Source organism: Enoplosus armatus, chromosome 4, assembly GCF_043641665.1.
Source record: "Enoplosus armatus isolate fEnoArm2 chromosome 4, fEnoArm2.hap1, whole genome shotgun sequence".
NCBI classification, from domain to species: Eukaryota; Metazoa; Chordata; class Actinopteri; order Centrarchiformes; family Enoplosidae; genus Enoplosus; species Enoplosus armatus.
In genome coordinates this window covers 20213487-20231981 of record NC_092183.1, presented here as the reverse complement: position 1 = coordinate 20231981, position 18495 = coordinate 20213487, and the positions used below count along the sequence as shown (strand labels likewise).

Below are 18495 nucleotides of genomic sequence, written 5' to 3'. Positions count from 1 at the left end.
CGCAGAGGGGAAGAAAATGTTTTTTTCTCTGTGTTTATTCCTCGGAGTCAAACTGTGTGTCACAGTATGCAACCGGTTACTACTAATTCCTAAAAAAAAAACTATTTTGGACATTTATAAATGATAATTTGTACTTGTTACTCCAGTTCCACCCGTGCTGAGTGTTCCTCGTGTGGAGTACACTGTAGTGCTAGGCCAGCCAGCCACTCTGGAGTGTGTGGCTGACGGGCAGCCCCAACCTGAAGTTACTTGGCATAAGGAGAGGAGGCCTGTGGTCGACGGCACTCATATACGCATCTTTGCCAATGGAACCTTGGCAATTACTTCTACCCAGCGCAGTGACGCAGGCCTGTACACATGTACTGCCAAAAACCTCGCCGGCAGAGTCAGCCACGACATGAGGCTGTTTATTCAAGGTGAGTTAAGAGTGCCATTTCATATTATGGAAAGACTGAATATAGCAGGCTTACATGAAATAGTTATATTGATAAAAAAAAATAATGTTTCATTTCAGTCCCACCCATGATTCCTCCTGCGCAGACAGAACTGTCAGTCATTCAAGGCTTTCAGGCGCTGCTGCCCTGTGCTGCTCAGGGTTCACCAGAGCCCAGAGTGTCATGGGAGAAGGACGGTGCCACTGTGTCCAACCGTCCAGGCAAGTTCACTGTCCTGCGATCAGGAGAGCTAATTATCGAGAGGGCTGAGGTTAGTACAAACCATATTCTTCCCCGCATCATGAACTACATCTCTGTCTGGTTCTGGGCGTAAGAATCTGTTCTGCTTGCTTGCTCCACACAGCCAGGGGATGCTGGCGCGTTTACATGTGTAGCTACCAATGCAGCAGGCTCTGTGAGACAAGACATCCGCCTGTCCATCAACATGAGGCCCGCCTTCAAGGAGCTGCCAGGCGATGTAACCCTGAACAAAGGGCAGAGTCTGGCCTTGTCCTGCCACGCTCAGGGAACACCTTCTCCTGCCATCTCCTGGACCGTCAACAACAGTCCTTACCCTGGTATGGTATTCCTTCACATGGTGATCTGCTCAGCGCATCAATACCACCAAAGTACTTCAGTGCCATTGTGACAGAAATCACATCTCATTTAAGACGGCAGCTTCTGTGGAACACAGTAGCATGGGATAGCAATCACTCTTGCTGTTGTAATGTTTAAGCTGATGCAGTATTGTGAGTTTAAACTGAACCATGTTATTCACTGATTGATTTCACGCGTTCCAGGTGCCACCGTAGATGAAGCCGGCAGGAGCTCCGTGATCATTGAGAATGTGACGACGAGTGACGCTGGGACCTACGTGTGCATTGCGGAAAACAGCGTGGGCTCCATCCGAGCGCTCTCATTTGTCCGCATCAGAGGTGAGCTTTTTGTCCTGGATCAGTCGGGGCTGTTCAGCTTTCTACAGATGTTGACGTCACCTTGATGATCTTATATCATAATATGTGCTGTGCGACTCTCCAGAGCCTCCGGTGTTGAAGGGTGAAGCCCACATGTCTCAGACAGTCATCCTGGGTGGCTCTGCTGTGCTAGACTGTCCAGTCCATGGAGACCCCAGCCCTGTCCTCCGCTGGCTCCGGGATGAAAAACCATTGCTCCGCTCCCTCCGAATGCAAGCGCTTCACAACGGATCCTTGGTCATTTACAGCATCACTGTAAATACAGAGTTCCCTTATTCGTTATTTCCTACATTTTTTTTTAGCAGTGAGCCTCTAGTTTTGTCAAACCAAGTTTGAACTTTTTTGAAGTGAATGGATTTTGACCATTTTGACCAGCAAATAATAAGAAAACAAACAAGACTAACCAATAAAACAAACAGTAAACAAATATCAAATAATAAATAAATATTACATGTCCAAAAAGGAGTAGGGAGAATTATATACTTATATGGTACTACCCCTTTTCTAAGGGATGATTAAACCCTCTTTAGCAAAATACTTACATCAATAAACGTTTCATGTCTTGGAGAACAATGGAGCAGTATTCATCCGTTCCAGGCTTCATCTGCAGTCCCCTTGGGTGGACGAACAGTGTGTGACTGTCCTGCAGCGTCCTGCTCCCACCTAAATCAGATTCAGTTCAGTCAGGAAGGCTAACAGCATTAGCAACAGAGGGCGGAGATGAACGGAGAGCTGGATGTTCCCAGATCCTGCTCCTCCTTCCTTAGCCTCTAACCTTGTTAGGTCTCCAAGTGCTGCTGTAATTGCACAGCCTGCAGTTGAGACTTTCTCACAGACAGATGACTGTCCTTCCCACAGAGCACTCTAATGTGAAATTTCCTCTCTCTGGCCCAATAATATCTATTATGACAAAGAATTCAATGGAAAGTCTCAGCTGCCCAATAGAAAATGACTGCTTTTTTTTTTTTTTTGCTTTAATGTCGGCTTTCTTTCACAATAAAACTATATGTGATCTAAGGCACAGTTTTGTCCTGGAGGTTTGTGGCCCTATCGGAGGAAAATTGTTCCTCAGAGTGCCAATTAAGCCAAAGTCTGCTCCTCTACCTGTTTGATCTACAGGCTGCAGATGAAGGGGAGTACCAGTGTGTGGCTGAGAGTGAAGCTGGAGCAGCTGAGAGGACCATTACTCTCAAGGTTCAGAGTGAGTTCTGTGTTTATGATTACACACATTGTAACGGGATATGAAATGAATTTAAAAACATACACACCACCACACATGCCAGTAATAACACTTTCTTTTTTTTACCTCTCAGAGTCTTGGCTTCTCTAAGAATTATTTCAAACAACTAGTTTCATCCCACCTCAATTTATGAATGCATTTTGTCTCACTGTTCTCTTTTCGTCAGATGTTGGTGTCCTCTGATGTACGTCCATATTTCAGAATATCTTGATCCTTTTGAATTTTTTTTGTCACAATTCTTTTCTATAAGCTCCTTGTCACTTTTTCAATTAATCTAGACTCAAAACTCTGCTGTCTTCTCCTCTTCTCTCTCTCTAATCCAGTCAACGGAGGCTACTCTAACTGGGAGGAATGGGGTCCATGTAGCAGCACCTGTGGACAAGGCTTCCAAGAACGAATCAGATTGTGCAACAACCCAGAACCAGCCAATGGCGGCCGATCATGCAGCGGTCCCAGTATCGACTCTAGGAAATGTCAAGCTGGTCTCTGTCCAGGTGCAAATTCATTTTTGTCTGATTTAAAGCATAAATGAGCTATAAATAATCACCAATTACTCAAGGCATGTAAGCTCACTACCTTTCTGTCTGTTCGGTTTGCTTGGTGACGAAAGGAGAGACTCCTCGCAAGACCAGAGGCAGCCTGATAGGCATGATGAACGAGAGAGAGTTTGGTGTGTCCTTCCTGGAGGCCAACATTACAGACAATGAGGAAGAGGGGAGCAGCACTCTGCAGGCTCGCCTGGACAACATCCCTCCCAGTGTGGGTGAGTGATCGCACATTATATCCCCTGGGTAGATATCTTCAGAGAGAAAAGTCTCCAAGTCATTTCAGTGCTTGTAGTTGTACAACAGTCTTTGGTCAGACACAAGCATGCATATACACACTGTCCAACATTATGGGACAATTCAAGGTGTTGTTGACAGAGACTCCAAGATGTAGTGGACTCTAAACTCGTGTTAAACTTTGTTTTGTAAATTTGCACAGTTGGGGTTTAACAAGCTTTTAATGACAAATCTTTCGGCTATAAATTCGTAGGATGCCAAAAAGTAAATGCAACCAATCTAACTTTAACTTCGACTTCTTTTAAATGGAATTTAAATGATGGTTACTTTTTATATACCACTTCACTAAATAGGTGATAGATGTGAATTGAGACGTGAGCAGGGCTCATTGTGGGGATACGGTCCTGCTTATGGAGACTGCATGTTCCGAATGCATACGGTTCGGAAAGAGCTGATGCTGTTTCGCCGCAGGTCCCTTGCTGCGGGTGCTGGTGTCAGTGTTTGCTCCCATCTACTGGACCACTGTGCTGCAGAGCGGAGCAGCCAGAAATGGCTTCTCCTTCACTCAGGGCCAGTTCAGACAGGAGTCTCAGCTGGAGTTCGAGACCGGTAAGTTTGACCCTAGATCAGTTTTATCAGTTAGCCAAAGAGTATTTCAAACCTTTGATTTATTTAAAGGTAATGTATGTTTCAAAAAAGGTTTTTAGAGCCTGTAGCCAGTAGCTCAACTCATGTGTTACATGATGAAAGTATTGCATTTAAATGATATATCACTTACGCATTCATGCTAACTTTTGTAGAGGTATGGTGAGTGTTTGCAGCACAAATTAAAAAGACAGAATTTGTGGTTTTAAGGTGTTTATCTGAGACCACTGATTCACTGATTGTTCTTTTGTAGTTTACAAAACAACCAGCAGATGGCACCACTCACTTCCACTGCCATTCAGAAGTTTACAGTTTCAACATGCTCCCTTGTGCTTGAAAATGAGTTCCTGATTTTACCGTTTTTTTAATCTCTGCAAACAGGGGAGATCCTTCGTTTGACCCATGTTGCCAGAGGTGTGGATTCGGAGGGAGTTTTACTACTTGACATTGTAATTAACGGATTTGTGCCTCCTTCATTGTCATCATCTCATCTGAGCCTACAGGTGCGTTCACTGCTGTCCCGGCAATGTGTATTTAAAGACCTCAAACATATCACACCAGAGAATTTGCTGACAAGTTCCTCTTCAGTGTCTCTGACCTGATTTCTTTTGTGTCCCGCAGGAGTTTGATGAGTCATATCTGCAGACAGGCCAAGGGCAGCTGTACTCGTGGTCATCGCAGACCCACCAGAGAGGAGGAAACCCCATGGTGCTGCGCTGTAATCACACCATTATTTATGAGGGCCAGGAGGAGCGCCAGGGCCCTCTGCTCCAGCTGCTCAAGGTCTCCGGGATGAACAGCGTCTATAACACGTTCACTCTCTCTTTGGACTTCCATGTCACTGCCAGCCTTCTCATACCAGGTCAGGGGGGGGAAAAAAAAGTACAGTGATTTAAAACTTCACCATCACTACATCACACGAATTACTGGATCTGATTGTTTCTTTTTGCAGATGGTTACGGAGACACATGCCCTAAAGGTTTCATTCTCGACACAGCCTCCTACTGTGCTGGTATGCCGCTTCCCCTTTTTTATGCCTCATTTATCTCTGAACATTTGTCACTGTACCAGTTTTATTATTGTAATTAAATGTGTTCTTGTTAGATGAAGATGAGTGCGCGCTGCAGTCCCCCTGCTCTCATTCATGTAACAACATCATGGGAGGCTTTTCCTGTGCCTGTCCCTCTGGCTTCACCATCTCCACAGAGACCAACACATGTCAAGGTGAGACACAAAACAAGTACCAGATGTACAATGCTAATGTCCTTGTTAAGTAAAAGGAAAAAATCCTATGTTTAAGCCCTTATCTTCATCATCTTCATCTAATCCTCTGTCTCAGCATTTGGCCTTATACTGTTTTACTTAATACCACGCAGACATTGATGAGTGTTCCCAGGGCTCGCACATGTGCCACTACAACCAGCAGTGTGTCAACACAGTGGGCACATATCGCTGCCAGGCCAAGTGTGGACCGGGTTTTAAGCCCAGCGTCACGGGAACCAGCTGTGAAGGCAAGTCACTGTTAACTGAACGTTTCAGTTGTTGTGCGTTGTTCCCTTTCTTTTTTGAATCCAATTATATTTGTTCCTGCAATAATCAATCGCGAACAACATCTCATCTCTACCTTACATCGTCTTATACAGTATACTGGGTGTCCGCTGTAGATTGATAAAGCCAGATGCGTCAACTGTGTGTTTCAGATGTGGATGAGTGCCAAGAGTCTGCTCTCTCCCCGTGTCAGCATCAGTGTCTCAATACTCTGGGCTCCTACCGCTGTATCTGTCACCCTGGATACCAGCTGTCAGGACATCGCTGCACCGGTCAGTCACCTAACCTGGTGTTGATCAAGAGTTTACAAAAGTCATGGAAATGAATTCATTAATTGTAGCTTTCAAATCAAGTCAGATTTAGGAGACTATTTTTCAATTAAAAAGCCCATGTGAGCAACTGTAACTACAACAGCTGTTTAGCCGGAGGATAACTAACCATCTATAACAGCTCTGTTGTAATGGTTGCACTTCTACAGACATCAATGAGTGCATGAGGAATGTCTGCCCGGCTCACAAGGAGTGCCGTAACACAGAGGGAGGATACCAGTGTTTCGACAGCTGCCCAGCTGGCATGACCAAAGCAGAGAGTGGAGCCTGCATGGGTTAGTGGCTATCCTACTTTATTCTTTGTATCCACTTTTTTATTTAGAGGGTACTTAGATACAGCATTTGACCATACACAAATCATTACTTAATTCATTTAGAGACACAGTATCAACTCATGTATGCCTTGAAGGGCTCGCAGATTTGGTTCCAACCTACGAGACAACACCTGTGATTTCATGGAGTCATTTATCTTTGGACATTGAACATGTGACAAAAACCTGGACTTGTCTGCATTAGTAGAATCGGTGGAAGCCAACGGGAGCGTTGGCGATAATATAGGCAGCTTCTGCAGACCTCTTCACTGCATTTTATGTTGCGTAACTCCAGGTCAACTTTTACAGGATTGTTTTAGGGCACAAAACATCAAGAGGTCAATGCTTGTCCTTCACAAAGCCAGCGAAAGATTTTAAAAAAGTCTATTGATTGGTAGTCAGAGAAAACCTTGGACTGAGGAAACAAAGTTCCTCTTTATAACTGGATGCAACAAAGTTATTCATTTGAATAAAAACCTCTATGGCCCTAATATGTTATGTAATATGTTAAACGGCATATTTTTCAGATATTGACGAGTGCCAGGATGGAAGTCACATGTGTCGCTACACTCAGATCTGTCAGAACACAATCGGAGGTTACGGCTGTGTATGTCCCAGAGGTTACAGATCCCAGGGAGTAGGCCTCCCATGTCTGGGTACGACGAACTGCTGTGTCTGTTTTATAATACAACTCACCAATAGCACATGAGAATTCATTTGAGCCTTGTTCTACCTTTCAGACGTTGATGAGTGCCTGCAGACGCCAAACCCTTGTGCCTTCCAGTGCCGCAATGTGCCCGGCAGCTTCAGGTGCCTGTGCCCTCCTGGTACTGTGCTGCTTGGAGATGGGCGCTCCTGTGCGGGGCTGGAGAGACGCCAGACCTACACCAATGGCACCAGAGTAAGAGCAAGGCTCCGCCCACAGCTGGTGTCATCTCTGGGCCGGCCAATCCTCTCCCGTCCTCATGGAGTGTCTCGCATCACCAGACAGAGCTGTCCTGTGGGGTACACCAACAGAGACGGCACGTGTGTCGGTGAGAGCGCATCCAAACGAATTCACAAATAAATCATACCGTCCTTTCTGCCACTCGATTCTCTCACACTTGCCTTCTCTCACGTTATTCTCTGTACAGATGTAGACGAGTGTCTGCTCAGGAAGCCATGTCAACACGAGTGCCGGAACACCATTGGCAGCTTCCAGTGCCTGTGTCCCGCAGGTTACCAGCTCTTACCCAATGGCAGGAGCTGTAAAGGTAAGAGTTTCATTAAACTGTAGCTGCATTACCTTCTCCCTCCATTTAAATGACTACAGCTGAGCTCTTATCCCCTTCCTCTACCTCTAGACATCGATGAATGTGTAGAACAAGGCATCAAATGTGGACACAATCAGATGTGTTTTAACACTCGAGGGGGATACCAGTGCCTGGATACACCGTGCCCTGCGTCCTTTCAGAGTGGACGAAGCCCTGGGTAAATTGCATGACTAAAGAGAATTGTGAACAGTGTTTAAATACAATAGTTAGGCTGTTGATAGATATATTTTAATGCTGATGTGCCAGTGACACTTTCCTGTTGACCTTTAAAGGACCTGCTACAGGCCCTGTTCTCTGGACTGCGCCGCAGGAGGCTCTCCTCTGCTCCTGCAGTACAAGCTACTCACCCTCCCCTCTGGCATCCCAGCCAGTCACAATGTGGTACGACTGTCGGCCTTCTCAGAGTCGGGCGCCCTGCAAGAGCGTACGTCTTTTGCCATACTTGAGCAGGAATCAGAGACGGGCGTGATGGGCCGGGTGTTTGGCATCAGAGACGAGTTAGGCAGGGGGATCATCTTCACCCTGCGGGCTTTGGACAGACCGGGACTAGTGCGGCTCAAGGTGCAGGCCACAACCATCTCGCTGCAGGGCCGCATTACCTACCAGAGCATCTTCATCATCTACATCTCCATCTCGACGTATCCCTACTGAGCCTCTGTGCTGCTTTGCAGGTGACTCTGCCTCCCAGAGGCCTCGGGGTGCCTCTTACCCAAAAGGCAATTTCCCAAAACCCTGTGCACCGGACACATTAGGCCATGTAAAGAAGCTCCAACATACAAGATAAGGCGGACATGGTTAGTAAGTGGATCTCATGAAGATGTGTACCCCCATCTATGACTGTAATGTCATAGTGGAAAATGTCCTGGTCTAGGTTCTGTTGAATTAATTACAGAGCAGAACCTCCTGTATTGAAGACATCTGAACTGCTGGATGAACAAAGTGTTTTGTTCATTTGTTCACCGTGTGCTCTACGTGGGTGCATCTTTCTAATCAGCATCTGAAAATGCAGAATGTAAGAAAGTGTAATGTCAACCAAGCACTGAAGTTATGTCGTATCCATCAGGAACTATCAGAAAGAAAAGTTGATGTCGTGCTATCTTTAGTTATCTAATTCTGGGACAGATTTATTCTCATATGAAAATATGTTTGCAGCCCGCACTTGGAAGTTCTTTCAACAGTTATGAAATTGTACAATGTATGTTTTCCCCTATTATTTTAATTTATTTAAGTCATTTGAACACATCACTGGTTCAAACAGCCTCCTGTCCCAGAAGGTTTGAGTTAATAAGGATCTACAAGCATCGTAATGACAAACCTTCACTGGCACATTGTAACAGTGGCTTGTAGCTACCTAGGTAGCGACAGTGTTTCATGTATTGTATGTGTTTTTGTACTCTTTTATAACATTTTTTTATCATGTGAGAAGGTTTAAAAAGGTGCTATTCTGAATGTACTCGAGTGTTTTGAATTGATACGGTTGTCTTCACCGTGGCAGCGACGCTGTTGGTGTTGTTAAATGCTCACCACAGCGTTGGACTGCACTTACACTTTCTGCAGTGTGGCATTGGCTACAAAATGGCACATCTTCACTGCATTCGTACAACATGTTAGTATTCTCATTTCTACATTTTGGAACAGTTTGTGTTCAGTAATGAAACCAATGTATAAATCTGAGAAGGGAAGTCATCTGAAAACCGTAAAATGCCCACAGCTGCAGTAAAAATGTTTGCTCTACTCTTGCAGATTAAACAAATATCTCCCTGTTGCTGTAAATGAGTGTGCAGAAATAAAATGGACAACACTTTTGTTATTGTGTATGTTATTACCATACCATTGTTTCAGTCAGTCATTCAGTCAACATTTTACAAACAGCGTTTTGCGGCTGACTGACAATATTTGTGCAAACATTTATTATTAACCAGAGAGGAAACGCACACGACCTACTCAGGAAATTCCATTTGGCCACGACACTAATCAATGACGTATTAACCCTGAGACAGATGCCAAACTGGGTTTCAACCGTGGCTTTCTTTGACCTCTTCCTACTCTGTTGTGACTGTTGTCTTCTGTTGTTGTTATACATCCTGTTCACTGTCAGATATCCAGCAGAACATCTGGCTGATGGTGATCTCTCTCTGTCTATCAGCGGTCTTTGTGGGAAAATATATCATCAAATGTTCAGTGTTGAAAATAGTTCCTAGTGCCTAGTATGTTGATAAGGATAAGTAATTACCTGTCATTGCATACAGTAAATAAGTCATCTTTAATTTAAATATTCATCTTTAGGGACTAGTAAAAGGTTCTTCCAGTCATTTCGTTTAAATATAGTTCATACTGTATAAAATCTGGTCTACACATGAGGGTTTCTCACCCACTTCAGTCCGGTTCACAGGCCAGTTTAGCTCCTGGCTCATATCCTAATACACTTTCCGCTAAAAAGCTAATTTGAATGAACTGCAATGACCAGACGTGCACACTCAAACCAAGATCTAGAATTAGATTATGATTGGCCAGTATTTGAGATGCGGTTCCTGGTAAACCCTGGTAAGAATCAGTCAGAGGTTATCCAGACAACAAGCAAACTCTGACCTTGTTCATGACCACTGGTTTACATGGGATACAGACAGTTGACACATTTCTATCATCTCACAGTATTTATCATGCTATTGCTCCACCCTAACAGGTAGCATCGATGCTCATAGAGGGCTGAATTCTGATCTTATAATGCGCCTTAAATTAAAAATTGTTTCTACCGAGTCATATCACTCATTGACTTTCATTCACTTTGGAAACATGCAGTCTCAGGCAATACCTCAGCTGCTCAGTAGATGGAGCAGGGTTTAGGTTGCTCTCAAACTGACAGTAAACTGATCTGGTCTTGCTGGTCTCTTAGCTGTCATGTGTTGAGCTGCTGGTTGTTATAACTGACTTAGAGAGAAAAACACAAATAACACTGAGTACATCAACCTCTGCCGGAGGGAAATACAACATATGGATGCACTCGTGGCTGCTGGCTGATGGCAAAGGGATGAATCAGCGGTAACCTGACAAAACTAATCACCAACCTGAACACTGTTATATGGCATGAGGTTATTTTTGACTCTAGTGCAACGAACTGACAAGGTTGATGAGCTTGTACAGTTCAGCATCTGCAATACAGAACTTGTTTTGCTGTTCATTTCCCTGAAATGAGAAGGTCATGGACTGCTGACCTGAGCTGAGCTGAGCTAGTGTGTTTGTTGATGCTTCAGTTTTGTGTGTGTGTGTGTGTGTGTGTGGGAGGGAGGTTGCCTCCAGTTGTTTTGATTTTTGCTGCTTCTGTGATGCCGTCATTAGCTTAGCCTGGATGTTAGGAATTGTGAAAGAACAGTTTATATACTGCGTGTGGGTTTAACACTTGTTAGTAAGTTATTGTTATAGGAGTCAGCAAACTTAACCCCAGAATAAAATACCCATCATACAAAAATAACATGTGTACTCCATATTTTCCATGTAAGTGACAAACGCACAAAAGCTTTCTGAGCAACTTCCTGATAACTGTGTTTCTAAACAGCCATTAAACTTAATTCTTTTTGACTACGGTACATGTGAAACTAATTAAAACAATCTGTGTCTATGTCTTTAATATCTCTGAACAATGGGCAATAACTACAGCAGTAAAGCAGCACCATTAGGACTTTAACAGATAGGTGTGAACAGAACAAGCAGCGGTTGCAAATAATGAAAAAGTAGCATTAAAAAAAATTACTTTCTGAGAAAACCAGAAGGACTGCACACAAAACTGGAACACAGTCATTCATTAAGGTTTCATAAACTTCACCAGTTCCCTGTAACACGTGCACTATAATGCAAGGCAGACTGGAGGCATTTTCTATTAAACACAAAGTATTAGTGGAAACAAATGCTTAAGGCTGACCGATGGCTACTGGTACCATCTCCCCTACTGCTTTACACAGTCGGGATGTCAGGAGAAATGGGGACTGACTGTGCTCCACTCACTAATGAGCACAACACTGCTGCTTATTAGTAGGTATAAGCAATGGAGCTCAGAGCATACCCATCGTTACCAAATTAAACGTGCAGACAAAAGAATTCTTCAAGTTAAAGTCTTGTCAAACATCTCACTGTGTCCTAGATTCTGCCTGAGCTCTTTAATGCCAAATCAGCCATTGTTTGACCATACAGTATTCTGTCACAGCGCCACAACACATTAAAGACTTGCTTCAATATTTTAATATAAACAATGGGTTAAATGACGATGTGTAATATGAAAGGTGTCACTACTGGTGACAGTTGTCATTGAGAGCTGTCACTCAACTCTGAAGTTTCCTTCATGTCTATGGAGCGTTTTAGCATCTTTTAGCTCATTGTTTTGGTTTTATGTTGTGTTTTTACAACTAGTTCTGCTGCCCACAAATGGCCAAAAAATGAGTTAATGCAGCTTTAAATGTTGTTGGCTAATGTGAAGCCAATCAGCGTGTTAGTGACACTGTAGCATGTTGCAGTGGGAATATTTTTAATTTAAATTATGGGGCTTTACAATACAAAGTTATTTATTTAAACTTCACATGAGGTCAGTTTTTGTTCACCCAATAAGCTGGATTACACTGCACAAAGTGGTGTGTCATTGACAAAGGCCGACACAAACCTTTTTTTTTGTTTCAACTGGAATCCAAACCAGTAATGAACATGAGTAATGCCCCAGCTTCAGACTGCCATGACTCTACTGTCTGTTACTAAGTGTGGGGAGATTGAGTAATACTAAGATGTGGTGGCTGAGAACTAATGGTAAAAGTGTAGTGGAGGATGTGGAGAGCCAGATGTCAAGACTGCATGAACGAGGTCAAAAGTATAACTTTGGACACTGTGTTGCAGAAAATGGCAAAGATACCTGCGTTTGAGTTTGTCAGTGTTTTACTTCATCGCCAGATTGTTAAAAATGTCTGCGTCAAGTTCAGAATTGGTTCTTTGAAGTTAAAGTGAGCTTTGAGTACATGTTAGACTGGCTGTCCCATTAAGGGACAATCACAGGTCCAATTCCTTCAACAGTCCTATGCCCATGTATGCCTGAGCAAGCCTGCGCCCTTATTAACTCACTCAGGATGAGGGTTGCCTCATGCCAGAAATGCTAATGTAATCAGGCCGCACACTGCAGCGACTGTGAATGAATATAAAGATGTTGGCGGCGCGTTTTAAACCCATTAATAGAATTTGCTAGCACACACTTTGTCAACATAGCACTCAAGTGGGGAGACAAATTTATGAAAGTATATTTTCCAGATGACATATTAAGTTTCTCGCTTCATATAGTTGTTCTGCCAATAAACGCGATAATCAACGTACGTATGCAGAGCGTTCTTACCCAGAGCATTACCCTATGTCCTGCTGGAAATTATTTGTGCGCAGATGAAAAGGATGCGATGGCAATATTTACTTGTCGCCATAGCAGCAGTGAAATATACATACATAAAAATCTTTAAAAAGTAGGCCAGTGAAAGAAAACGTAAGTGTGGAATAATGCAGACATGGCACACAAACGACAATCTGGGGTAATTTGTGAGTTAAAAAGCTGGGAGGTTGTTGCTAATGCATGTGCACTGGCTTGTTACCTTCACGCTCTGTGCTGCAATATTATATTTGTGTCGTTAAACCTTTTGTTAAAGATGAAATATTGATCTTTTTCAATAACCAAAAGGCCTGAACACTGAAAGAGGGCTAATATCTGGGGCAGCAAGTGTCAGAGTGTGCACGAACTCATGGAGATATGCTGCTTAAATGAAGCACTGCCCTCAAAGCTATCGCCCCTCTCAGTGGGGCAATAAAAAACAAGCACCCTGTGTGGTATACTCCTTGACATCATTCTTTTCAGCCAACTTGACAATATTTCCTGCACACGTAAGGGAACAGCTTGCCAAGAACATCAATGAGTTTTGGACGGGAGTTTACCTTTTACAGCCCTGTAGAAGGCTTCACATGGCTGTCCCAGCAACAGTTGGCGATGATATCATTGGCTGCATATTCTACAGACAACCACCCACTCGTTCTAATATTTGCAGTCAGGAAATGCAAAGGGCCACCAGCTTGTCTCTATCTAGGATAACACTTTCATGTGTTCTAAACATGTTGGCTGGAATGTAGCTGTTGTGCGAGTGCATGCGCCTGGTTGACTTTTAATGTGGGCCAGACGCTGACTTCATCGCCACAGCGCTTACCACAGTAGTTCCATCCATCCTGCTTCCCAATCCGCAAGCCAAGCCCTGCTTCCTACCATTACTCCCTCTGACGGCAGATGGGAGGAAAAAGGGACTTGTATCAAATCCTAACATTTTGTAGCTGCGGATGGAAAGAGGTAAGAAGACCACCACATGCTGAAAAAAGAGAGGGAACCCACACGCTCCTTTGGTTGCTTTCCATTCTAAAGTCTCAAAGCTACTGTTTTGGGTTCGGCTCTACGGTTAATATCATTCACATCAGCCCAGGCATTACAGCACAACTGCAGACGCCAGATTTTCTTGTTCCTCACACTCACATTCTTTCCAAGCAAAATGACTTTCCAGGCTCTACTGAATAAAAACTGTTATATAAGCATTTACAGAAAAAGGTCCAAGCAAACTAAAAGTTAGAAGTGCAAACACTGAACTGTATTGAATTCAGTAACTGCGATGCAAACTGAGAATTACATTAAGGCTTGATGCTAAAAAGAACTATAACACACATTTAAAGCTGCTATAAAAATGAGAAAATACAAAATGATCCAGGCTCTGCAGCTGCCCTCATCGCTGCGGAGCTTTCAGCTCATCGTTTGATTTTAATGACCAACTTTCGTGTTTTGGTTCAATCTCACCGCTCTCATCAGCTGGCCATAGTTGGCCATATAAACTTGCATGGTGATAGTATGTCAGTGTTGTGTTGCGTCCTTCTGCTGTCCCCACGTCACCAAAGGTTAATGCAGCAAGCAAGTTTGCTGACCCCTCAGGATATTTTGCGTCCGCTCCATTAGTGAGGCCAAAGCCTCCATTTTCCAGACCCACAGTTGTTCACTAATCACTCCGCTGCAGATTTACTGCCCTGTTGGACAGGTAATTGTCAATCCTGCTCCAGTGATTACTCTCAGACACATCCCATGCTGTGTAGGACTGGTGGTAAAGAAGTGCTTTCTCACGCCAAAGCTGGAGACATTAACAGCGAGGGGAGCTCCTTAGGCTACCTACAAAAATACCACTGTTACTGCTAGTTGCATGCTGCACCACAAGTTAAAATAATAATGTTGTGTAGCAGGTAGGTAACTGTTGCCTCTGTATATCACCCCCCCCCCCCCCCCCCCCTATTAAAACTGTTTGAAGGGTTCTGTGTTACAGAAGTGTGGTATGTAAGAATTAAGAGTACAAATCAAGGATCACAAGCTAGGTAACAGGGCAAACTAAACCTTCTGGAAATACTATGCAAATATATTTCAGATTCTTATATACATGCTGCTTTAAAATAGTGAACACAGACCATGTTTGTAAAACAGGGAAAAGGTGGAAGCCAGGCTCAAAACTTGAGAACAGGGACGCCAAACCAGACTTGTGTTCCCTGTTTTCAACCAGATGCCAAGCGAGCCCACGTCTGTAATCACACCGTTGTAAAATGACTTTTTAAAGTTCAAGTTGTTTGGTTTGAGAGTTCTTGACAGCTGTTCTCCGATCTGCAGGCGTTTGCGAGACCAGTCTTTCTCAACTTCAAGATGAGCTTTAATACACCAAGTACCTTCAATACATCAATACCAGCAAGTCGCAACTGGCTGAGTGCAACACTCCTAACACCTCATCCGCAGGCCTGGAATGGGATGAGATGGAAATATCATAGTCATAAATAGCTTTGCAACGCGGAGGTAAAGGGAAAGCCAAAAACAGCCCTGCAACTGTCTTGATCCTCCCACACAGCGGCTACGGAGTAACTGTGGTCACGACTTTGTATGACCTGTTGCGTAATGATTTGAGGAAAAAAACCAACTCCCATCATCGGGGTTAGGGTTTAGACAGTTTCAACTACACTTTTAAATCATTTGTGGCAGGTATTCTGATCTCCAAAAGTAACAGCTGATAACAATTTAGCTAGAAAAAAGAAGAAAGAAAAAAAAAAGATCCAAGGAATCTTCAAGAACTCTGCAGTTATAGCTGTAACTGGTTATTTTCTGCCTCTGATAAGAAGTCAGACACTACACAACAAACCTGTGAAATGAGCATAGTGTAAATTGCAGGGTGACATCACTGGATACACCCCCTATATAATTGCAAACACAGAGTTACCTCACAAGAAAAGAATGGGCCTTTACAGTGAGACTAAAAAGCAGGCCAATAAAGGCATGTTCTACCACTTCTAAGCGTCAGTCAGTGCAGTATAGTTTTTAGCAGGAGACTTTTGGTTTCCTAAAAGACAGCATCCCACGCTAGGAGCTCTTGTTTGTCTTGGCAGAATCATCACTTAGTTATCGCCAGTCCAACATTTTCACATTTTCTGCTTTGGCTCCGTTTGACAGTTTATGAGTGTCTAGGATGTATTGGATCAGGGTGTTTCTTCCTGGAACTGAGGGCGCCGGTGGCTGACTCCCAGCGAGAGAGACAGAGAGAGAGAGACGTGACCTCCAGCGGTGTGACCCCAGGAAATGGGGTGGTACAAGGAGGGGCTGACGGCCATCCATCACAGCCAGTGCCCTGGGACACCCCGGGGGGGGGGGGCACGGCTGCAGCGTGCTCTCTGGCTTTCCCCTCAGCACTGACCATTTCACGCATGTTGAAATCCAATACACACTTATATTTAGCTTGTCCTCCAAACTTTTTACAACGCGGACCGGGCCAACAAATACCCATGACTTTAGTATGAGACGTAAGAGTTTGTGGCTGTTGTATAAAGAGGCCATGGCAACACACTGTAACTGCTTCGCTGCTTTCTTTGTTGTTGCAAATAACACAAAGTGGCACACTTAGCGACCACAGAGATGAACAACTAAAAGAGAATGATAAATGGAAGTCAGCTGTGGATAATAAATCAACACACTCGGGTAATGATGTTGGAATTTACTTTAAAGTTCATATATTGTAGCTGGTGCCTGGAATCTTTCATCAGCTCAGCTCACCAACTGAGCACCAGAATATCTCTTGAAAATGGAGAAGCTCTCTGTGGCACAATGTGTGTATGCATGCTTTTTCCAGCAACACACAATGCATTTATCCTCTTACACATATCAAGACTTTGCACTGCTCCCAGTATAACCACTCCTTTCCTCACTGAGCAGCCACCGGAGCAGCTGAGGATCAAGCACTTACGTGAATTACCCCTCAACAATAGGGGAACATTCGGCATGAACAGCGTTCGATCTGTCAGTCTATTCACGTCTAGTGATAAAATCTAAACTTTAGCATTGGTCTCAGCGGCATTCCTCCAAAACAGAGATGATCACAGAGGAGCAGCAGTGTAGGTTCAGGGCATACAGTCAGTCATTGAGTGGAATACAGTGGCAGGTTTAGGGACACATTAAACCAGCGAGGTTGAACTGACAGCACACTGAGACTCTGTGAGCTTATTTCAGCCACACTGCAGACAGTCTACAGGCTGTAAAGGAACAGTTTAACTCAGAAACTGAAAACCTTCGATCCGCGACTTTCTGTGCATAAATGGCACTGGACCCTGTTTTCATGTACTTCCAGTTCTTCCTCACTTGAGAGAGTCACTGAGCTGTACGCGACATTTTCAGAGAGTTGGCCCTTGGCCCCGGTGCTGTGGCACAAAATGTGGCTTGGTATATGAATTCCACATACAGTAGACATACTACAGTGTAGCCTATGCTACGTGACTTTTTTTTTTTTTTTGGCTCAGAAATATTGTACATGTGAAAAGTGACTCACGGGAGGCGTTTGGGATGAGTCTACAATTGGCCAACTATTTCAGTTCCCCTTCTGCTATCTATCATCGTTGCTGCATCCTGGGCTTAGCGTTTTTTCACCTATCCCAAAATGATAATGGAATCAGCCAGACCTTTCCCCAGTGCTGACACAGGGCTAAAACAAAGTGTGGAGATAGGTCTGGCTATGTGAGACTGCTCAACTGCAACCCTCTCCTTTGTTCAGCCAGTTCAGCAAAAGCGGCCCAGGCTTCTTATGAGGACACTTTTAAGGCCCCAGAGAAACAATGTTTCATATTTTACTCATTACTGAGAACAAAACTAAATTGTAAACTGAGTGCCATTATAGCCAAGTACAATAGCACAAAGCCAAACTGAATCACGAAAACTGGCAGACTTCGATTAGTCTGTGAAACCTGATACAGAACTGTTCAAGGCCCACTGTACCATCCCCTACAAGTCCATGACTCAGTTTTACTACCCTGATTGCTTTTCACTTTTGCAATGGAGGCTTCCCCTAAGCTGGGTCTTCTACAGTCATTTAATACACACCATGGGTGCTTGCACAAGCCCTGCTCTTTTACAAGCTCCATGCTGGTTAGCGCTGAGTCCAAGTTCCAGTGAGACTGAGAGCGAAGAAATTCAAGCTGCTTTTTCTGTATGTTTAAAGAAATGGAAAGTTTTAGGTGTAAGACCCAAAACAAACAGGTCAAGTACTCTGACCTGACTTTTACTTTACTCTCTGGGACATTCCTCCAAAATGACCTCATAGGGGACAGCAGGCCTGGAAAGCAATAAAACCTGTCTCAGTGGAGATGGCTTTTCCATCAGCTCTCCGGCCTCATTGTTCACGGACCTGCAGTCTGGGACCCCCCTGAGGCAGCTTCAAGGATAAGTTGAATAGGTTGTAACAACTTATACTACTCAGGTATAAAGCCTCACATCTTAAACTCTTATACCGTTGTAGTCAGTACCGACTAACTTCATAGCCTTTGGGAGCTGAAAGGTTAGCTACTGCGAGCTAACAGTTTTGGTT

General features: G+C 43.9%; 1 protein-coding gene across 1 annotated transcript in view; it reads left to right on the top strand.

Moving 5' to 3' along the window:
• Window positions 1-8227, top strand: part of hmcn2 (hemicentin 2) — a 41869-nt gene extending 33642 nt beyond the window's left edge. The window contains exons 61-81 of the mRNA XM_070903757.1: window positions 147-416; window positions 515-705; window positions 799-1012; window positions 1235-1369; window positions 1473-1663; window positions 2528-2609; window positions 2972-3142; window positions 3259-3411; window positions 3902-4039; window positions 4457-4578; window positions 4697-4937; window positions 5028-5087; window positions 5180-5299; window positions 5452-5586; window positions 5776-5895; window positions 6102-6227; window positions 6791-6919; window positions 7004-7297; window positions 7397-7516; window positions 7607-7733; window positions 7849-8227. Coding sequence (XP_070759858.1) covers window positions 147-416; window positions 515-705; window positions 799-1012; window positions 1235-1369; window positions 1473-1663; window positions 2528-2609; window positions 2972-3142; window positions 3259-3411; window positions 3902-4039; window positions 4457-4578; window positions 4697-4937; window positions 5028-5087; window positions 5180-5299; window positions 5452-5586; window positions 5776-5895; window positions 6102-6227; window positions 6791-6919; window positions 7004-7297; window positions 7397-7516; window positions 7607-7733; window positions 7849-8227 — 3518 coding nt within the window. The remainder of the gene's footprint in view (window positions 1-146; window positions 417-514; window positions 706-798; window positions 1013-1234; window positions 1370-1472; window positions 1664-2527; window positions 2610-2971; window positions 3143-3258; window positions 3412-3901; window positions 4040-4456; window positions 4579-4696; window positions 4938-5027; window positions 5088-5179; window positions 5300-5451; window positions 5587-5775; window positions 5896-6101; window positions 6228-6790; window positions 6920-7003; window positions 7298-7396; window positions 7517-7606; window positions 7734-7848) is intronic.
• Window positions 8228-18495: the final 10268 nt, after the last annotated feature.